At 41.1% G+C, this 23,924-nt stretch overlaps 1 protein-coding gene across 1 annotated transcript; it reads right to left on the bottom strand.

Moving 5' to 3' along the window:
- Positions 1-481: 481 nt before the first annotated feature.
- On the bottom strand, positions 482-23,469 carry LOC112612830 (zinc finger protein 506-like). Its single transcript, XM_025367781.1, is given in 5 exon segments — positions 482-715; positions 718-1,770; positions 12,473-12,568; positions 13,389-13,515; positions 23,325-23,469. Coding segments are annotated over 5 exon segments (1,464 nt in total). The 5' UTR covers positions 23,328-23,469; the 3' UTR covers positions 482-530.
- Positions 23,470-23,924: the final 455 nt, after the last annotated feature.

Here is a 23,924-nt window from a genome sequence, read left to right on the forward strand (position 1 = left end):
ATCACGAGGTCAGGAGATCGAGACCATCCTGGCTAACATGGTGAAACCCCGTCTCTACTAAAAATACAAAAAAAAAAACTAGCCGGGCGTGGTGGCGGGCGCCTGTAGTCCCAGCTACTCGGAGGCTGAGGCAGGAGAATGGCGTGAACCTGGGAGGTGGAGCTTGCAGTGAGCCAAGATCGGCGCCACTGCACTCCAGCCTGGGTGGAGAATTGAGAACTTGTGGCCTGGCATGGTGGCTCATGCCTGTAATCCCAGCACTTTAGGAGGCCGAGGTGGGTGGACCACCTGAGGTCAGGAGTTCGAGACCAGTCTGGCAAACACGGCAAAACCCCATCTCTACTAAAAATACAAACATGAGCTGGGCGTGGTGCTGGGCACCTGTAATCCCAGCTACTCGGCAGGCTGAGGCAGGAGAATGGCTTGAACCCAGGAGGCAGAAGTTGCCATAAGCCGAGATCATGTCATTGCACTCCAGCCTGGGTGACAAGAGTGAAACTCAAACTTGTAGGGTTTCTGTCCAGTATAAATTATGTGTAATAAAAAGCTTTGTCACATTCTTTGTATTTGTAAGGTTTATGTTCCATATAAATTCTCAGAGTCGAGGGCTGGTTAAAGGCTTTCCCACATTCATCAGGTTTCTCTCCAGTATGAATTATCTTATGCTTATTAAGGGTTGAGGAACATTTAAAAGATTTTCCACATTCTTTGCTATGTAGGGTTTCTGTCTAATATGAATTTTCTTATGTTTATTAAGGGCTGAGGACCAGTTAAAAGCTTTGCCACATTCTTCACATTTGTAAGGTTTCTCTCCAGTGTGAATTATCTTATGTTCAGTTAGAGTTGAGAATGCAGTAAAGGCTTTGCCACATTCTTCACACTTGTAGGGTTTCTCTCCAGTATGAGCTCTCTTATGTTTAGAGAGGCTTGAGTACCAAGTAAAGGTTTTGCCACATTCATCACATTTGTAGGGTACATCTCCAGTATGAATTCTCTTATGTTTAGTAAGGTTTGAGGAACGGTTAAAAGCTTTGCCACATTCCTCACATTTGTAGGGTTTCTCCCCAGTATGAATTATCTCATGTTTAGTAAGGGTTGAGGATGAAATAAAGGCTTTGCCACATTTATCACACTTGTATGGTTTCTCTCCAGTATGAATTTTCTTATGTGAAAAAAGGGTTGCAGGATGGTTAAAAGATTTGCCACATTCTCTACATCTGTAGGGTTTCTCTCCAGTATGAATTATCTTATGTGTAGTAAGGTTACAGGACTGCTTATAGGCTTTGCCACATTCTTCACATTTGTAGGGTTTCTCTCCAGTATGAATTTTCTTATGTGTAGTAAGGTGCGAGGACTGCTTATAGGCTTTACCACATTCTTCACATTTGTAGCGTTTCTCTCCAGTATCAATTTTCTTATATGTAGTACGGGTTGAAGACTGGTTAAAAGCTTTCCCATATTCTATACATTTAAAAGGTTTTTTTCCAGTATCTCTTATCCTTATCTTATGTCTGTTTGAATTTGAAAATGTAGGCAAGAATTTCACATATTCATCACAATGAAATATTTTTCTCTGGGTAGTTGTCAAACATTGTTTAAGTCCATTATAACCTCTTTTGTGTACTGGACACTCATCTACACTTTCACAGCCTTTTTTTAACTGTAAATTGTCATGTCCACATTTTTCATACCTTCTTAGTATCACTTTTTGGAAAGAATCTTTTATGCTCTGCTCTGACCAAACGTCTTGGGCAAAATGAGAACATATAACTGAAAGAAAAAAATAAAAACACATTACTTCAATTGCTAGACTCAGATAAATACAAACCTAATCTATAAAATTATACAAACTACATAAGCAAGATGACATAGCAAAATACCACAAGCTGTAATTTCTTCCTGGACATATAAGTGTAACAAAAACATACTGACCAAAATACATTTGTAAAAAATTTATAAATGAGTTAAGTGTGTGAAGGACCCCACAATGCAAAGAGCCACATGGAAGAAAAGGAAAAGTCTATTACTTATACCCAACACAGCTCTTCCTGCTCTCCAGTATAACATTGTGCCTTTAAAAGTAAATTGTGGGCTGGGCACAGTAGCTCACATATGTGATGCCAGCACTTCGGGAGGCCCGAGGCAGGTGGATCATGAGGTCAACAGTTCAAGACTAACCTGGCCAAGATGGTGAAACCCCATCTCTACAAAAATACAAAAAATTAGCCAGGCATGGTAACAGGTACCTGTAATCCAGTTTCTTTGGAGGCGGAGGGAGGAGAATTGCTTGAACTGGAGGCAGAGATTGTAGTGAGCCAAGATCATGACACTGTACTCTAGCCTAGGTAACAGAGTAAGACTCTGTCTCACACATGCACACAAAAATGTAAATTGCCAACTCCTGGTTCCTTTTTTAAAAAACAAGAAAAATATTGGCACATACATCTTTATTTCTGGCTTCTAGGGGCTTTTTTAGATACTGGTTAATGTCTCCCACGACATGAAATGGTAATATATGTTGGAATGACACTTTGAGTCTAAAGGTAAATGTTACAGAAGCAAAGAAACTGCTGTATCCCAAACACGGAATGGGTGAAGCAAGTGATTACTGATTATTAAGAAGAAATATGAATAAGCCGATTTAACAACACAAAATTTTAGACAAGACACATCTTAAAAACATGTTTCAGAAATTCCCAGAATCTCTAGCCAAGACAACTGATTTCAGACTATGCCAGGACAGAGTTACATTATAAAGATCGTAACAGGTAGCTTTTTGTTAATGTCCAAATCTCAAAGATTACAATGTATACAAAATATTAGGGCGACATGGCCCCATCAAAAAAATTATAAAATTTTCAAACGCAACAATAAAAAGTGTATAATTTTTAAAATTCCAAATAAATTGAACAGGCCAGGATTGGTGGTCTTGGCATTTGCCTGTAATCCCAGTTACTTGGGAGGCTGACAAACGAGAATTGTTTGAACCCAGGAAGGGAAGCAGTGAGCAGAGACTATGCCACTGCCAGCCTGGGCAACATAGAAAGACTGTCTCAAAAATAAAATAAAAAAGGCCAGGCACAGTGGCTCACACCTGTAATCCCAGCACTTTGAGAGGCAGAGGTACGCAGATCATTTGAGGTCAGGAGTTCAAGATTAGCCTGGCCAATGTGGTGAAACCCTGTCTCTACTAAAAATATAAAAAATTAGCTAGGCGTGCTGGCAGGCGTGTGTAATCCCAGCTACTCAGGCGGCTGAGGCAGGAGAATCGCTTGAGCCTGGGAGGCAGAGGTTGCAGTGAGCTGAGATCATAGCTCTGCACTCCTGGGCGAGACTGTCTCAGGAAAAATAAAATAAATGAAATAAAATAAATTGAACAATATTCACGAAGTGAAATAGGAACACAGACAATTACTGAAGATCAGAAAAATGAGGATAACACCAAAAAATATTAAAATAGAAAACAAAAATTGTGGAAGTAAAAAATACAAAAACTAAGTGAAAAATTTCGTAAAAGTAAGAAAAAATGGTGTAAATATGAAAAAGCTGAAAAGGTGAACAAACTAGGATACACCCAAACATATATTTATAACAAACACATATATAAACAAAATTTCAAAAATCACAGATCAGAAAAGAATTTTGGGAGCTGCAAGATAAAAATGATGGCCATTTATAAGCCCAGTCTTATGAGATAATCAATAAATTTATCAAAAAAATGTTTGCAGGTCAAAAGGAAACTGTGATTGTTATTAAAGTTATAATAATAATAAAAAAAAAAGCTGTTAAGTGGGAATAGTACCATCAGCAAAATTGTACCACCAAATAAAAAGAAGTCCTTCCAAAATAACCAAATGCTGAGAAAGTATATTGGCACTGCATATGCCCTATATATCAAGGATGCTGAAAGGAGTTTTTTTCCACAGAAAATAACATAATGCAAGAAAACAACACATAATCATATGAAAATATGTAAATTTCTGGAAAAGATATGCACATACATAAAAATGGAATTTCTTAACATCATAATGGTACAGAAAACATTTTTAATTCTCTAAAATTTAAAAGATAAAAGTATAGAAATTATTAACATCTGTTAATGAATAGACAACATAAAGATATAATTAGTAAAATCAATAACAAAGTTGAAGGCAGATGTAATAATGAGGAATTTTTGTATGGAACCGGAGTTAATTTTTTACCACATTAATATATATTGTTGGATCTTTTAGAGGTTTTAGGTAATCCCCCAAGGTACTAAGAAAACATCCATATAGATACACAAAAGAAAGCAAGAAAAAAACTCAAAGCATGTCAATACAAAAATCAAAAAAGTTTAAAAAAGAGAAAATGAGACACAAAGATACAAGAATCAAAACAATTATTTTATTAACAGTAAGTTTTTCTCTTTCAGAAAACTATTTAAATATATATAATTATCTTTCCAATCGAGAGACATATTTTTAATAAAGAGGTTCATTAAAAAACTTTAAAAATCAAGATTCAACTTGCCTTTTTACAAGAGTCACTTGAGATCTAATGACAAGAAAAGACTGAAAGTGGCAAGAGAGAAGTAGAAATTTCATGTAAATATTAACAAAATGAGAGCAGAAGAGGTCAAAATAATATTACACAAGCTACATGTTAAGTCAAAAACTGTCATATTTTATAAAATGTACTTTAAGTCAAAACTTCAAAAGATAAAGAAGGACATTAAACAATATATAGATTAATTCACTGGGAACCTATGACAGATTTTTTTTTTTTTGAGATGGAGTCTCACTCTGTCACCCAGGCTGGAGTGCAGTGGCGCGATCTTGGCTCACTGCAAACTCCGCCTCCTGGGTTCATGCTGTTCTCCTGCCTCAGCCTCCCAAGTAGCTGGGACTACAGGCACCTGCCACCACGCCCAGCTAATTTTTTGTATTTTTTAGTAGAGATGGACTTTCACCATGTTAGTCAGGATGGTCTTGATCTCCTGACCTTGTGATCTGCCTGCCTCGGCCTCCCAAAGTGCTGGGATTACAGGCGTGAGCTACCGCACTCGGCTGAGACAAATTTGTTTATCCATGTGTGTATTTTTTTGTGTGTGTGTTTCAAACTGGAGTTTCAAATATATGAAGCAAATACTAACAAAGCTGAATAAACAGAGAGAGAGCAATAGAATTATAGTAGGATATTTCAATACCCCACTTTCTGTAATAATAATAAAACAAGACAGTATATTAGTAAGGGAACAGATGACTAGAAGGCAGTAAAAAACAATTATTTCTATTGAAGGTATAGAGAATACTCCTCAACAATATCAGGATACACAGCCTTCTCAATAGCTCATACAACATTCCTTTTTATAGACCACCTGTTAGGTCAAAAACAAAGTCTTAACACATTTTTAAAACTGAAATTTCATAGTTACTTTCTATGACAAAAATGAATTAGAGTATAAGACAATAATATAAATAATTGATAAATTTACAAATGTATAGAAATGATTCAACACACTCTTGAGCATGCACTTGTTCAAATAACTGGGCTGGATGCCGTGGGGCTCACTCCTTTAGGAGGCTGAGGCGGGTTAATTTAACTCCATTTCAAAAACAATCAAAAAGGAAATAATATTGTGAGGATGTCTATACCGCTCAATTTAATCTATAGATTTAATGTAATTTTTTCAAATTTCTCATTGCATTTTTGAAGAAATAAAAACAGCAAATCCAAAAGAACATGGAGTCTAAAGAGGCAAAAAAGTACCCAACAATCTTCAAAAAAAAAAAAAAAAAAAGTTGGAGGCATTACAATTTCTGATTTCAAAACACATCAAAAAGCGACAGAATTAAAACAATTTGGTATGAGTATAAAAGTGAAAAAGTAGACTAACAAAACAGAATGCAGCACATATATCATCTTTCACATAATTATAGCAGCACTGCTACTGAAAGCCAACAGATAAAAGCAATGCAAATTTCTGTCACCAAATCAGTAGATATAAAAATACTGGCATATCACTCAATTTTCAAAAAGCAGAAAATATTCTAACAACTATTATGAGAAATATTGATGACATTATGCAAAGTAAAATGAGCCAGCCACAAAAAGACAGATTGTATGAGATGTATAAAGCAGTTACACTCTCAGAAACCGGAAAAAGTGGTGCTTTAAAAGTGCTATCAAATGGGAAGAATTGGTAGTTGTTTAATGTATATTGAGATTTAGCTCTGCAAGATAAAAATATTCTAGTGATATGATGCATAACAATGTCAACATAATATGACTAAACAGTATACATATATATACTTATTATTTTTTGAGATGGAGTTTCACTCTGTCTCTGAGGCTGGAGTACAGTGGCAAGATCTCGGCTCACTGCAACCTCTGCCTCCTGGGTTCAAGCAATTCCCCTGCCTCACCCTCCTGAGTAGCTGGGACTACAGGCATGCGCCACCATGCCCGGTTTTTTGTATTTCAGTAGAGACAGGGTTTCCCCATGTTGGCCAGGATAGTCTCGATCTCCTGACCTCATGATCCGCCTGCCTTGGCCTCCCAAAGTGCTGGGATTACAGGTATGAGCCACTGCACCCGGCCTAGAAATATTTTATTATAAATTTTGTTGGCCGGGCGCGGTGGCTCAAGCCTGTAATCCCAGCACTTTGGGAGGCCGAGACGGGCGGATCACGAGGTCAGGAGATCGAGACCATCCTGGCTAACACGGTGAAACCCCGTCTCTACTAAAAATACAAAAAACTAGCCGGGCGAGGCGGCGGGCGCCTGTAGTCCCAGCTACTCGGGAGGCTGAGGCAGGAGAATGGCGTGAACCTGGGAGGCGGAGCTTGCAGTGAGCTGAGATCCGGCCACTGCACTCCAGCCTGGGCGACAGAGTGAGACTCCATCTCAAAAAAATAAAAAAATAAAATAAAATAAATAAATTTTGTTATGTGTTTTTGACAGATAAAACATTTTGTTATGTGTTTCTCCCACACAAAATAAAATAAATAGATGTTGAAATTAGGAGAATTTTTATGACTACTCACCTAGATAGGATTAAAAAACTGTTTCAGGCCAGGAGTGGTGGCTCACACCTGTAATCCCAACACTTTGGGAGGCGGAGGCAGGCGGATCACCTGACGTCAGGAGTTTGAGACCAGCCTGACCAACATGGTAACATCTCTACTAAAAATACAAAATGAGCTGGGTATGGTGGCACGTGCCTGTACTCCCAGCTACTCAGGGGACTGAGGTAGGAGAATCACTTGAAACCGGAAGGTGGAGGTTGCAGTAAGCTAAGATTATGCCACTGTACTCCAGCCTGGGCAACAAGAGCAAAACTCCCTTCAAAAAAAAACAAAAAAAACAAAAAATGGCTGGGTGTGGTGGCTCACACCCATAATCCCAGCACTTTGGGAGGCCAAGGCGGGTGGACTGCTTCAGGTCAGGAGTTCGAGATAAGCCTGACAAACAAACATGGTGAAACCTCATCTCTACTAAAAATGCAAAAATTAGCAGGGCATGGCACACCTGTAGTTCCAGCAGTACTCACAAGGCTGAGGCAGGAGAATCACTTGAATCCAGGAGGTGGAGGTTGCAGTGAGCCAAAATCATGCCATAGAACTCCAGCCTGGGTGACAGTACGAGAATCCGTCTCAAAAAAAAAAAAGGATGGGGACGGAGGCTCGAGCCTGTAATCCTAGCACTTTGGGAGGCTGAGGCGGGTAGATCACCTGAGGCCAAGAGTTTGAGATCAGCATGGCCAACATGGTGAAGCCCCATCTCGACTAAAAATACAAAAATTAGTCGGGTATGGTGGCATACACCTGTAGTCCCAGCTACTCGGGAGGCTGTGGCAGAAGAATCGCTTGAACCTGGGAGGTGGAGGTTGTAGTGAGCCGAGATCGTGCCATTGCACTCCAGCCTGGGTGATAGAGTGAGACTCTGTCTTTAAAAAAAAAAAAAAAAAAAGAAAGAAACCTACTCTGAAAAAACACAGTAACATGGAACTTCAAAACAATAATAAGAGAAATGTTCACTCATAAAATCTGGTATGCAACATTGATGTATCATTTTAAAAAACATTGTTAGGCCAGGTGCAGTGGCTTACATCTGTAATGTCAGCACTATGGGAGGCCGAGGCGGGCAGATCACCTGAGGTCAGGAGTTTAAGACCAGCCTGACCAACATGGTGAAACCCCATCTCTACAAAAAATACAAAAATTAGCCGGGCATGGTGGCACATGCCTGTAATTGCAGCTACTTGGGAGGCTGAGGCATGAGAAACGCTTGAAGCCAGGAGGTGGAGGTTGAGGTGAGCCAAAATCACACGCACCACTGCACTCCAGCCTGGGTGACAGAGCGTGACTCTATCTCAAAAAAAAAAAAAAAAAAAAAAAAGGTCTACAGGTGTACTCATTAAATGCGGGTATTTTGAATCACTGGCATGCACTGTGTGGCAGTACAATTTCAGAGACTATGCAGTATCATTATACATAGAAGATTCTAATGACAATTTTTTTTTTTTTTTTTTTTTGAGACGGAGTCTCGCTCTGTCGCCCAGGCGGCAGTGCAGTGGCCGGATCTCAGCTCACTGCAAGCTCCGCCTCCCGGGTTTACGCCATTCTCCTGCCTCAGCCTCCCGAGTAGCTGGGACTACAGGCGCCCGCCACCTCGCCCGGCTAGTTTTTTTGTATTTTTTAGTAGAGACGGGGTTTCACCGTGTTAGCCAGAATGGTCTTGATCTCCTGACCTCGTGATCCGCCCGTCTTGGCCTCCCAAAGTGCTGGGATTACAGGCTTGAGCCACCGCGCCCGGCCTGAGAAATTTTTAATAAATAATGATTTAAAAGAAACTAGTGTTACTTTTTATGTTTTAAATATTCTTACACAAAATGAAACTGCTGTAATCAACTTTAGAAGAAAAGAATAGACTTATATTGTTAAATAAAGAAAAATATATATATTTTGCAGAGTGGGGTTAGACCCTCCGATATGTAAAACAAATATTAGGAAATAAACTATGTTATTATTTAGATATAAGCTGAAGAAAGTAGATAAAAATTCTGTAATTCCTTTTTGCCTGCAGCAAACTTAAATTTATAAGTAACTATTTTAGTAAATATGGAGTGTCTACTAATTATCTAATTTACTTCCGGCCATGCAAATTCTAGCGTATTGTCCTAAACATCTGAATCTAAAATTACAGACAAATTTGAAACAGAAAACAGAAAGTAAAAATGTATAGGGACAGTGACCTCACCAAGATGAAAAGATTAAAAGTCCCCTATTTTCATATCCCTTTACAGCAAAAAAATGTCAGCCATCCCTGACCAGAATGCCTTTATGAGAGAACCAGGCTAATGCCTGGTTACAGGCATTACCAGCTTACACCTGTAATGACAGCTCCATGATACATTAAGGTTGGAGAAATGCTTCAGGCCAGGATGTTGAGACCAGTCTGCGTTATGTAGCAAGACCCCATCTCCAAAATAAGTGCCTGTAAGATTTCAGATCCAGAGAGGGAGTTCTGAAACGCTGTTAAAGCTTAAGATTGAGAAGTGTTCTATTCAGAAGGCAGGCCCTCATTCAGGTGGGAAACTACAGGACCCCTGTTCTTGGCTACAGACCAAGATAGGGTTCACTCAACTTGGTCTGACTGAGAATTCTGAACTTACTCTGAAACTATGCGAAACTCCTCCCAGCCACAGTCTGGCAGAGGTCCTGCCATTCCAGAGACTTGGAGGAAGGGGCCCATTTACAGCCATGTAGGCAGACCTGCAGACCTTGGCCTTTACTGTGGTCCCTGAAACAGTTCAGTGACTCAGTTTCAGTTACCTGAGCCACAGTTTATGGCCAGTTCTGCCTATATAGAAACCCACACAGTTACCTGAGGAAATATTCTCTGGTACTCACTGAAAACCGTACTCATCCATATCCTGATACAAGGCCCACCATATGCAGACCCGACTGCAAAAACATGCCCTAGTGTCTGCCCTACAGAGCAAAGTCCTGAAGGGTATTCAGTCTGTCCAAAAATAAAATGGGAATTACAACTACCCAAGTCCCTGTATTAAGCCAACTAAAGGTGGACCATAGTGCAGACCCAGCAGCCTTGTGACCAATCTACAATCCCTTTTTACTACAAATTCAGAGGGCATCTCATCACGTTAAGGGCCCAATAAAATAAGATTTTTTACCTTCTAAAAAATCAGTTTAGGAAAACTTGAAGAGGTGTTTTTCTCCATCAAATGCAGACACCAATACAAAACTATATTGTGCCCATTGTCAATGCTTCTATTTTAATCTAGCACTGGATGTGGCAGAATAATTAGTCAAATAAATAAAAAAATCCACTGAAACATAAAAATATGTAAAATGCTGTTGGTAGATCATACAATCTTATATTTAAAAAACCATACACAGTACTTTTACATTGGCTGAGGAATGGTTTACCAACTATACGGTCAATTTTGTCAATTTTGTCTATTCAGGACATAGGCATGAGCAAGGACTTCATGACTACAACACCAAAAGCAATGGCAACAAAAGCCAAAATAGACAAATGAGATCTAATTAAACTAAAGAGCTTCTGCACAGCAAAAGAAACCACCATCAGAGTGAACAGGCAACCTACAGAATGGGAGAAAATTTTTGCCATCTACCCATCTGACAAAGGGCTAATATCCAGAATCTACAAATAACTTAAACAAATTTACAAGAAAAAAAAAAAAACATCAAAAAGTAGGCAAAGAATATGAACAGACACTTCTCAAAAGAAGACATTTATGCAGCCAACCAACACATGAAAAAATGTTCATCATCACTGGTCATCAGAGAAATGCAAATCAAAACCACAATGAGATACCATCTCATACCAGTTAGAATGGCAATCATTAAAAAGTCAGGAAACAACAGATGCTGGAGAGGATGTGAAGAAATAGGAATGCTTTTACACTGTTGGTGGCAGTGTAAACTAGTTCAAGCATTGTGGAAGACAGTGTGGCGATTCCTCAAGGATCCAGAACTAGAAATACCATTTGACCCAGCCATCCCATTACTGGGTATATACCCAAAGGATTATAAAAGTCATGCTACTATAAAGACACATGCACACGTATGTTTATGGTGGCACTATTCACAACAGCAAAGACTTGGAACCAACCCAAATGTCCATCAATGACAGACTGGATTAAGAAAATGTGGCACATATACACCATGGAATACTATGCAGCCATAAAAAAGGATGAGTTCATGTCCTTTGCAGTGACATGTATGAAGCTGGAAACCATCATTCTGAGCAAACTATCACAAGGACAGAAAACCAAACACTGCATGTTCTCACTCATAGGTGGGAACTGAACAATGAGAACACTTGGACACGGGTGGGGAACACCACACACTGGGCCCGGCCTGTCGTGGGGTGGCGGGTTGTGGGAGGGATAGCATTAGGGGAAATACCTAACATAAATGATGAGTTAATGGGTGCAGCAAACCAATATGGCACATGTATACCTATGTAACAAACCTGCATGTTGTGCACATGCACCCTAGAACTTAAAGTATAATACAAAAACAAAAGCAAAAACACACATAGTACATTAAAACCTGTCTGAACTAATAAATACACTAATTAAATTAGCAAAATATTAACATAAAAGTATATCTATGTTTCATAGTTTAACTATCTGATAAAATAAAGAAAAAATCTTATTTACTATAGCATTAAATAATAAATTTCTGAAGAAAAAATTAACCAAGGAGTTAATAAAAAAAAAAAAAAATCAGAGAAGATCCAAGTAAATTTTAAAATAGTTTATGTCTATGGATTGAAAGATTAAATATTATTGAAGTGCCATATTATCCAAAGTAATCTATAGATTCAATAAACTTCCTATTAAAATTGCAGTGGTATTTTTTTCACAGTAATGGAGAATACAATTCTAAAATTTACATGAAACTAAAATAAACTCTGAATAGCCAAAGCAATCATGAGGAAAAAGAACAAAGCAGGATATCATACTTAAAATTTCAAGCTATATATTTCAAGACTATATAGTAATAAAAACAAAAATGGACAAAAAAGTGGAACAGAAGCTAATATACATTTAAGACCTGATGCAAAACGAGAACTTAAAAAGGTCTTAGTTTCTCAAAATCATGCAGATACTTGTGTGTCCCCAAAACAATGGAAAAGCAGCCAGATTGTGCAGTCTGTTAGCTGTCATGAAAAGGACTTTGGCTCTCACTGTGAACTTGAAGGAAGCTCACTGACAGAAAAGTAGAATCCCTAGAGAATTTAAAAACATAAGACAGATGCCTCTTTGTAAGAGCAAAATTAAAAAAAAAAAAAAAAAAAAAAAAAAAGCTGCCCAAGAACTATTTCCTTGGGAACACAGCTTCCCATATAACATTTTAAGGACTCGCTTTCTCTTTGACCTTGGGACCTCTTATCTGTGTCGTCTGTTGTGTTCATTTTCACTCACACCTACCTGGGGGTTTGGCAATCATCTCATGTCTCTTCATAGTTAAAGGTTTTTTTCCTTGCTCCAGACAGGTGATCAGGTCTGGTTTAGAGACAACAATACCTGTTTTATTAAGAATAAATAACATGAATCTTGCTCATATTCTCCAATTACAAGCTAGTAATGTGCTCAGCAGAGAGGATGTGATAAAATACTCTAGTAAATAAATACTAAAATACTAAGTTATAACAGAAATTTCTTTCTTTTTTTTTTTTGAGATGGAGTTTCGCTCTTGTTGCCTAGGCTGGAGTGCAATGGCTCGATCTTGGCTCACCACAACCTCCACCTCCCGGGTTCAGGCTGTTCTCCTGCCTCAGCCTCCCGAGTAGCTGGGATTACAGGCATGCGCCACCATGCCCGGCTAATTTTTGCATTTTTAGTACAGGCAGGGTTTCACCATGTTAGTCAGGCTGGTCTCGAACTCCTGACCTCAGGTGATCCACCTGCCCAGCCTCCCAAAGTGCTGGGATTATAGGCGTGAGCCACCACGCCTGGCCTATAACAGAAATTTCTAAATATTTAGAAAATACTTTCAATTTGTAGGTTTCTTAATTTTACTACCTGGTACTACTAAAATCAAAAATTGGTGGTGGCAATTAGATTTTTAGGTGGGGGCAACAATATTTTATGCCACTAAATTTCTGGAATTACCACTAATTTGGAGTGAAGAATAAAGCTCAACTCAGGAATGTGGAAAGTTTGGATTAAGATGAAACATCTTGAAAAAATCATTTTCTAAATGAACAAACTCTGAAGATTTTTCTGGAAAAAGGGTATCTGAAACTCTTGAATGCAAAGAATAAATTACTAAAAAACATTCTACAAAAAAGAGAAATAAAACCTTTAGGGTATATTATGAATTATGTACTCAAGTTATCCTCACCAAGGAAGACCAGGTTTCTGTAGTTCTCTAACATCACATCCCTATATAAATTCCGCTGTGCAGTGTCCAGGCAATGCCACTCCTCCAGAGAGAATTCTATGGCCACATCTCTAAATTGTAATGGTCCCTGAAAAACACACACACACATATTTTTACCAAGTGGCCATGGGCGGAATTTTTAATTTGACTTAAGGTGAAATTAGAGAGTAAAGAGAAGTGGTTCTGACTTATAGGACTAGAATTATCCAATAAAATGTTTTCAACACAGAAATATTCTCTAACTCTGAAAAAAAAGAGCAGCACAAGATCCACATCAGTTCATATATTTTTCTAAAGTATAAAATTAAGGCCACGAACACGAACATGTACATTTTTGAGTGCTATATTTACATCATACGGAATGAGTTGTGAATATTTTTCAGACAGAAATGCTGAGTTAGAAGGCACCTCTCAAATTTTAATATGTACAATAAGCTGAAGACCTTGTTATGCAGATGCAGGGGTTTTTTTTTTTCCCCAGAAGATCTTATTTACTTATTTATTTATAGATTTATTTATAGATGGAGTTTCACTCTTGTTGCCCAGGCTGGAGTGCGATGGCGCCATCTTAGCTCACCAGACTCCGCCTCCCGGGCTCAAGCAATTCTCCTGCCTGAACCTCCCGAGTAGCTGGGATTACAGTCATGCACCACCACGCCCGGCTAATTTTTTGTTTCGTATTTTTAGTAGAGACGGGGTTTCTCCATGTTGGTTAGGCTGCTCTTGAACCCCCGACCTCAAGTGATCGGCTGCTTCAGCCTCCCAAAGTGCTGGGATTACAGGCATGAGCCACCGCGGCCCGCCAATTTTTTGAATTTCTAACACACCAGTAATGCAAATGTTTTTGGCCCAAGAGGGATATTTTTTCAAACATTTACTAAGTGGAAGAGCCTGTGTTTTTCCCATATTTTCTAGCCTATAAACAAAGAGCCCTCATTTATCAAAGAAAAATATGCAGGGAAAAAAATAAGAAAGGACAGCTGCCAGACTAAATATGATGGTTTATGCACATCAGCTGCATAAAGATACTTAATAATAAAGAGAAAAATAACTCTATAGTGAAAAAAATCTATCAGACAGCTGCTTAACCAAGTGAATTATTAACCATTAACTGCACTAGGGCAGATTTTATGTTGTGCTAATGCTCACAGAAGAACACAGCATCACTGTTGAAATATTCCCCCCAAAAAAGAAAATTATAGTCTGAATTTAACCATAAAGAAACATTAGTTTTAGGCCGGGTGCGATGGCTCACACTTGTAATCCCAACACTTTGGGAGGCACGAGGTGGGCGGATCATGAGGTCATGAGTTTGAGACCAGCCTGACTAACAGGGTGAAACCCTGTCTCTACTAAAAATACAAAAATTAGCTGGGTGTGGTGGCAGGCACCTATAATCCCAGCTACTCAGAAGGCTAAGGCAGGAGAATTGCTTGACCCTGGGAGGCGAAGTTTGCAGTGAGCCGAGATCACGCCACTATACCCCTGCCTGGGTGACAGAGTGAGACTCTGTCTCAAAAGCAAAAAAAAAAGGAAAAAGAAAGAAACATCAGTTTTATGGAGACTTTCACTTAGCACCCTAGAGAGCAGGTATCTCCTAATAATTGTTTTCAGAACTTTCTGGGTAATAAATGCCATCCCATTTTAATATGTATTTTCTTAATCCCGTTGTGCACAGAGCTAATGGAACACACAGATGGAGCCTCAACATTACATGTTCTACATCTTTACTAAGGACCAGAGTTTTCCCCCAATAGAAATCTTGAGTATCCACATCTTTCCATGTTCAACCGCCACAAAGGACACATTTTTAATATTGCAGATCATAAATTATTGCTGAGAATCCTGCATGGCATATAAGAAGCTATGATGCAGCAAATAAAGAGAAGGCTCTGAGATATAGGAAAGAAATATTTTTCAGAGACCCTTGACTATCATAAGAATTTTAACAAGTATTTAAACCAAACTCATTAGGGAGGAAAAACACAAGTAGAGAAGTAAAGGTGTGTGAGTACTAAATGCATGGCAGTCCAGGAGGAAGAGTGGACACAGCTCTTCATCTGACACACGTTTACCTGAAGAAAAGCCTTTTTTTTCTTCCTCCTCCTCCTCTGGAATTCATTCTCAGATGAGACTCTCTGGATAAATTACACCTGCATCTTGACAATATGCCTTTAAAGGTGTCAGTATTACATGTTTACCTGCTAGGATGACATCAACTGGCAGAAAAAGAAAAAGTCAACCCATTTCTGTCCTTTAAAACAGAAGAGATTCAGGCACCATGAGCTGCTCCATGAAGATAAAAACATGTTTCTCCTTTCCTGTCCTCAGGTGCCCTCCCCTGCCACAGACACCAGTAATTTCTGTTACAGTAATGCAAATATGTGCCACACTGACCTGTCCCTATCAAACCCAAATAGAACAGGCCCTGTGACCACCCTAGAGTACAAAGGTGGAACTTAACTCTCATGAATGTATTTTGAAGCCCTCATACCTGATTCTGGCCTTACCTTAGAGTCATATGAGGCCCTTCATTAAAACAACATGGATGCTTCCACCCACAACAATAAACAGAAGCTGTGGGGAGGGCACAAGAGGTTTCTGCAAATTGACCATGTGATCCTAAGGAGAAGCCTGGGCTGATAACCACTAAGCTAAGCATTGCTTCTCAGGCTTTAACGAGTTTATGAATCACTTGGTAATTTTGGCCTCACTTTAGCCCCCTTGTCACAACCAAATACTTCTGGTACAAATAAGGACAACCCATCTCCATCCTCAAGTTTTATATTCTTTGCTGGCTATTTAAAGTTTACAGACGGCCGGGCGCGGTGGCTCAAGCCTGTAATCCCAGCACTTTGGGAGGCCGAGACGGGCGGATCACGAGGTCAGGAGATCAAGACCATCCTGGTGAACATGGTGAAACCCCGTCTCTACTAAAAAATACAAAAAACTAGCCGGGTGTGGTGGCGGGCGCTTGTAGTCCCAGCCACTCGGGAGGCTGAGGAAGGAGAATGGCGTGAACTCGGGAGGCGGAGCTTGCAGTGAGCTGAGATCCGGCCACTGCACTCCAGCCTGGGCGACAGAGCGAGACTCCGTCTCAAAAAAAAAAAATTAAAATAAAGTTTACAGACAAAACAGAAGGCAGCAATGTCTGAATAAGTCTGTATTTAAAAAGGAACATGTGTACACATGTACTAATGCAATGTTTATTAAACAGGCACTATGTGCTTAAGGGTATGATGCAGAGCACTGTGCTGGGCATAACACATTATGTGATTTAATTCTCATAACACCCTGGGAGCTGGTACTAAGGGTTTCATAATTTCCAGGATTTAGATAAAGGTCCCAGCATTTTTATTTCTTCTTCTATTTCTCGGTCATCAAATTTTTTTTTTAATTGTGTAGAATAAAAGCCAAATATAGATAGATGAAAGAGATATAGAAGGAAGAGTTTAATGTAGTATACAGAAAATTTTATTCTATTCATATTTACTTTTTTGTGACTTATGGAACAACTACTGGATCTTCAGGAATAGAAAACAAGTTGCTAATCAGAATGTCTCTGCCAGCACTGGTTTTAATACAACAGTTAAAAACTAAGACTCTAAGGCCGGGCGCGGTGGCTCAAGCCTGTAATCCCAGCACTTTGGGAGGCCGAGGCGGGCGGATCACGAGGTCAGGAGATCGAGACCATCCTGGCTAACATGGTGAAACCCCGTCTCTACTAAAAATACAAAAAACTAGCCGGGCGTGGTGGCGGGCGCCTGTAGTCCCAGCTACTCGGAGGCTGAGGCAGGAGAATGACCTGAACCTGGGAGGCGGAGCTTGCAGTGAGCCGAGATCGCGCCACTGCACTCCAGCCTGGGTGACACAGCGCGAGACTCCGTCTCAAAAAAAAAAAAAAAAAAAAAAAGATCATGTCCTTTGCAATAACACTGATGAAGCTGGAGACCACTATTCTTAGAAAACAAATGCAGAGGCTGGGTGTGATGGCTCATGCCTGTAATCCCAGAACTTTGGAGGCCAAGGGGGATGGATCACCTGAGGTGCGGAGTTTGAGATCAGCCTGACCAACATGGAGAAACCTCGTCTCTACTAAAAATACAAAATTAGCCAGGGGTGGTGGCACACGCCTGTAATCCCAGCTACTCGGGAGGCTGAGGCAGGAGAATTGCTTGAACCTGGGAGGCGGAGGTTGTGGTGAGCCAAGATCACACCATTGCACTCTAGCCTGGGCAACAAGAGCAAAACTCCGTCTCAAAATAATCATAACGCAGAAACAGAAAACCAAATGCATGTTATCATTTATAAGTAAGAGCTAAATAACAACAACACATGAACACAAAGAGAACAACAACAGACACTGAGGCCTAGTTGAAGGTGGAGGGTGAGAGGACTAAGAGGATCAGAAAACAGACCTGTTTGGTACTATGGGTAGTATCTCAGTGACAAAATCTGCACGCCAAACCCCCATGACATAATCTTAGCTGTGTAACAAACACACGTGTACCCCAAACCAAAAATAAAAGCTAAAAGAAAAAAAAAAAATCCCTGGGTGGGAGAGAGTGCAATGTAGGTGAAAGGACTGATTTTTGGTACAGACAGTGGTTCCAGTGGGGCTGTACTCTGACTTCTGTGTGCATGCAGGCAGGTGAGATTATGAATAGCTGGTCCAAAATGCTAGGATAGTGGAGAGAACAGGTTGCTGCTGCAGATTCAGTGTCTGTCAGTGGGAATATGCTAGGAGACTTGTAGAGCCTTGTGGATTCTTGGCAAGAAACACTAGGATCAAAAATGCCATTGTGAAGTTCCTGAGGGTAGTGCCAAGTCTTGGCAGGGGTGTGGACACGTCAATGTCTAGTGTGTGTGTTTGTGAGTGGGTGGCAGCTGTGGGAAAAGGGAGTCTGTCACAGAGCTCCTTTCCTCTATATTTTCAATCATTTGTCACCCTGAGAGAAGACCTGGAATCACAGGACAATGGGCAGTGTGACAGCCTGCATACAACAGAGCATAGCCTCCCATTCCCAATCTCCCAAAGTTTTATTCCAGGTCAGGCCTCTGTTATATCTTTTTTCTGGCACCACATCTGTAGAGTTTGCTGAACATCAAACAATTCTCCAACACTAATTTATCGTCTCACATTTGAATTCTGACACCACCCACAGTCAGCACAGACCCTGATTCAGGGCTCCGTCCCACAACATTGTCCTCATGGCAGATGCCAGTCACAAACCCCAAGGGCCCATCTATGCTTCTGAGCTACTGTGTAAAACCTGGGGACTCCCATAACCTCCCTGAAGTTCAATAATTTGGTACAGTAAGCTACTCACAGAACTCATCAAAACACTGTAGTTACCTTTACTGGTTTAATATATAAGATGCAGCCATGGAAAAGCCAAATGGAAGAAATGCATAAACAAAGAAAAAGAGATGGGGAAAGATGAAACACATAGATAATCCTGGAAAATATTTGTGATTAATAAAATTCTTCATCCTTTATGTGCTCCAGGAACAGTTTATGGAAAGAAACACCCTTCCCATTATGAGTTAGATGGTGCTCTCTTTTCTTACCTGTCACACAGCCAGACACACACTCTGCACATTTTTTTCTCATTAAAAAAATCAGCTGAATTTGTTTTCAGTGGTCATAATGAAATATTTCTTTTCTTTGCTTTTTTTTTTTTTCCAAGCTGGATTCTCACTCTGTCGCCTAGGCTGGAGTGCAGTGGCGCTATCCCGGCTCACTGCAACCGCTGCCTCCCAGGTTCAAGCAATTCTCCTCCCTCAGCTTCCTGAGTCACTGGGATTACAGGTGCCTACCACCACACCCGGCTAAATTTTTGTTTTTCTTGGTGGTTTTTTTGAGATGGAGTTTCGTTCCTGTTGCCCAGGCTGTAGTACAATGCGTGATGTTGGCTCACCACAATCTCCATTTCCCGGGTTAAAGCAATTCTCCTGCCTCAGCCTCCCGAGTAGCTGGGATTACAGGCATATGCCACCACACCTGGCTAATTTTTGTATTTCTAGTGGAGACAGGGTTTCACCATGTTGAGCAGGCTGGTCTCGAACTCCTGACCTCAAGTGATCAATCCCCCTCGGCTTCCCAAAGTGCTGGGGTTACAGGCATGAGCCACTGCACCTGGCTAAGGTGTTTGCATTTTACACCTCCATAAGAAAAGCAAATATGTCTACTTCTTTCAGACAATATATTATTATTTATATTTTATTATATTAAAAATAATGTAGTAAAAAATTAGTCATATGGGAACACTTCTAGAAGTACCACGTTTCATCACATAAAATTTATCATTAAACTCAGAAATCAAGACAACAGGATATAGAACTGAGATATTCACTGTCACAAATTTACCCAGCAAAAGGAGGTACTGATGGTTTGACGAATCTATATAACTCATCAATTATCTACCAGATTTTCCTGTGGAAACATTTTCATTGTCTACAGCCAAAATGGAAGAGAGATTTTCCCTACTTTTTCCCCTTGGTAGCTAGCATTCTTAAAGCTATGGCTTAGAATTCTGTTTGAAATCACAGCTATAAAAAACACACCTGAGAAAATTCCTAAACTCACTCTGGGAAAGAAAAAGATAAATGAGAATTATTAACAAATATATGATTAAATACTAATTTTTTGAAACTCATCTCTTTTATGTCCTTTGTAAATATTTTGTTACCTTTCAAGCCCTACTAATAAAATGCAAATTACAGTTAAAAAATTGATGCAGCTGGGTGCAGTGGCTCACGCCTGTAATCCCAGCACTTTGGGAAGCCAAAGCAGGTGGATCGCTTAAGATCAGAAGTTTGAAATCGGCCGGTTCATCTCTACTAAAAACACAAAAACTAGACAGGCGCAGTGGTGGGCACCTGTAGTCCTAGCTACTCGGGAGGCCGAGGCATGAGGATCACCTGAACCCAGGAGCCAGAGGTTGCAGTGAGCTGAGATCGAGCCACTGCATTCCAGCCTGTGCAACAGAGACTGTTTCAAAACAAAACCAACAACAAAAACACTTGAGGTTAAAATAAGTGAACAAATCTTTTCAAGCTACAGATCCTATCACCCACCCCATCCTGTTCAGTTACATGCTCAATAACTACCCTCCCAGGAGACACTGCGCTATGCCCCAGTGAGTGCCCCATGTGCATTTTACTTTCTTTTTTACGCCATCTCACTGGGGTCAGTTTTTTTGTCTTTTGAAGTGTTTTTTCACAAATTTTTCACTACTTTTCTGCTGCCCAAGCAAGAGAATCCAGGGGGCAGAAATTATTTGTTTTCCCCTCAATACCAGCATCTGATTGGCTGACCAGCAATGTTGTCTCCAAGAAATGGAAGCTAGGTTGAGTGAAGACAATCTTCATGTCGCAAGGGGTTAGCTTTTCAAAAAAAAAAAAAGTGCACCAGGATCTGTCTTTCAATCCCAAGGCTGCCACCTGCTCCCTTCAGAGGCTACACTCTATACTTCAGGTGGTCCTATGGCATAAAATGACCCAAGAGCTAATATTCACTAGACACTCTAGCAGACATAGCCATGGTGGGTATCTTGGTTTATCCCCAGAAAGTACTAAAACCCAGGACCACTGAAGGTTGACTGAGGACACATCATCCTATTAAGTTTCCAGAGGGTAATCTTGACCCAAAAACATTCGGTAAGTTCTCTGGAAAAATAAAAGAAAAAGAGGCACAGATAGTTTTTACAATACAGTATCAGGGAATTATTCTTTGCTTTCTTCTCATGGGAAATATTTACAAACAAAAAACGTATTTTCAATAGCGTTATGCAATGCTTTTTAAAAAATGACTATTGGCCAGGCCCGGTGGCTCACGCCTGTAATCCCAGCACTTTGGGAGGCTGAGACGGGCGGATCACGAGGTCAAGAGATAGAGACCATCCTGACAAACAAAGTGAAACCCTCTCTCTTCTAAAAATACAAAAATTATCTGGGCGTGGTGGCACGCGCGTATACTCCCAGCTACTCAGGAGGCTGAGGCAGAGGAATTGCTTGAACCCAAGAGGCAGAGGTTGCAGGGAGATCGCCCCACTGCACTCCGGCACGGCGACAGAGCAAGACTCCGTCTCAAAAAAAAAAAAAAAAAGATTAATTGAGGAACATGAGGTACACTTGAGGCCCTGCTTGGGACACATGTGAAAAATGCCAGGGAAAATCAGTCCCCTGTGGGGTGTGAAAATAATTAAGTGGCAGGCAATTAGAATGAGGAAGCTCTAGTACCCAGATTCCTACCTCTAAGAAAAAAAATCAAAACTCAAGTGCATTTTTTGGTAAATTACTACATTAGGGGAAAAAAAATTCAGGCTTAAGCAACTATAAACTGCCAATTAAACTCTGATTACATAACCAAGAAATTTCCACCTCGATTGTACAAATTTAAAAACTACCTAACTAGGCTGGGCACGGTGGCTCACACCGGTAATCCCTGCACTTTGGGAGGCCGAGGCGGGTGGCTCACGAGGTTAGGAGATCGAGACCATCCTGGCTAACACGGTGAAACACGTCTCAACTAAAAATACAAAAAATTAGCCTGGCGGTGGCAGGCGCCTGTAGTCCCAGCTACTTGGGAGGCTGAGGCTGGAGAATGGCGTGAACCCAGGAGGCGGAGCTTGCAGTAAGCTGAGATCCAGCGACTGCACTCAAACCTGGGCGACAGAGCGAGATTCAAAAAAAAAAAAAAATAAATAATAAACATAAAAAAATAAAAACTACGTAAGTATACCTAACCAATTATTTAATTTGGTTTTCTTCATCATGCACCTAAATGTCTTTCCTTCAAGCCCCTCCCATGGACCACAAACCACAAACTGTAGCTGGGTGCTCTACAATTCTTGAATCACTCTTTGATTAAATTATTTGATATTTTTGCGATGACTCCTCGCTTTTTTTTTTTTTTTTTTTTTTGAGAAGGAGTCTCGCTCTGTCGCCGAGACTGGAGTGCAGTGGCTAGATCTCGGCTCACTGCAAGCTCCGCCTCCCGGGTTTACGCCATTCTCCTGGCTCAGCCTCCCGAGTAGCTGGGACTACAGACGCTCGCCACCTCGCCCGGCTATTTTTTTGTATTTTTTACTAGAGACGGGGTTTCACCGGGTTAGCCAGGATGGTCTTGATTTCCTGACCTCGTGATCCGCCCGTCTCGGCCTCCCAAAGTGCTGGGATTACAGGCTTGAGCCACCGCGCCCGGCCTTTTTTTTTTTTTTTTTAAGGCAGAAACTAGCTCTGTCGCCCAGGCTGGAGTGCAGCGGCGCGATCTCAGCTCATGGCAACCTCCGCCTCCTGGGTTCAACCGATTTTCTCACCTCTGTCTCCAAAGTAGCTGGGACTACAGGCGTTTGCCATCACACCCAGCTAACTTTTGTATTTTTAGTAGACATGGGGTTTCCCCATTTTGGCCATGCTTGTCTTGAACTCCTTACCTCAACTAATCCGCCCGCCTCGGCCTCCCAACGTGCTGGGATCACAGGCGTGACCCACCACTCCCGGCCCCATAAATTTTTAATAGGAGAAAAGAGAAACTGTGAACCCCACGAACCAAAGCTCTTCCCATTCATGAACCCGTACCCCGAGTCAGGATTCTCCCCTGACGACCCTCCCGTGGTCCCTAAACAATCTGGGAAAGACCTGTTGGTGCAGAGCTGCCCGGAGAGGGCTCCAGGCCAGGGCACAGTCACTAAGCAAGGAAAAGACAGGACGCCCCGGGGCACCGCTGACAACGCAGCCGCCATCTTATGGCTCAGGCGGAACTAGGCAACCAGAACTTGGAGGACAGACTGCGGAGCTAACTGCTGGGAGGCCTAAATTCTGCCACAGCCACTTCCTCCCCAGTTCCAACCAGTCCCTCCCCGTCTCTCGGGATGTCGAACCGGCACTCACCATTTCTAGGCTTCCAGGGGGTCCCAGCGTCTTAGCGGTGGCTCTCCCAATACCTGCAGGTCACAGGGCCACAGAGGGTGGGCCTCTAGGAGCAGACGCCACAGAGCAAGACGACACCTGAAGCTCTGACGGCCGAGAGACAATGGGCACGCCAAGGCCGGAAGCCGGAAGCAGTCCTGTTCGCTCCAGCTGCCTACCTGACTGGACTATTTGCAGCCCAGCGTCCCTGATTGGATAATGCTTAAGGCCCCGCCCCCTCAGGTCCTAAGTGACTGAAGACGTGATCAGATGCTGGACTGAGTGAAGAGTAACAGTGTAATCCTGCAGCCTTTTCTTTTTTTCCTTTCATTTATTTATTTTTTTGAGACAGAGTTTCACTCTTGTTTCCCAGGCTGGATTGCAATGGCGTGATCTTGACTCAATGCAACCTCCACCTCCTGGGTTGAGCGAATTCTGCTGCCTCAGCCTCCCGCGTATCTGAGATTACAGACGCCCCCTACCATGCCCGGCTAATTTTTTTTTTCTAGTTTTAATAGAGACGGGGTTTCACCATATTGGCCAGGCTGGTCTCAAACTCCTGTCCACAAGTTATCCGCTTGC

Source organism: Theropithecus gelada, chromosome 19, assembly GCF_003255815.1.
Source record: "Theropithecus gelada isolate Dixy chromosome 19, Tgel_1.0, whole genome shotgun sequence".
In the NCBI taxonomy this organism is placed as follows: domain Eukaryota; kingdom Metazoa; phylum Chordata; class Mammalia; order Primates; family Cercopithecidae; genus Theropithecus; species Theropithecus gelada.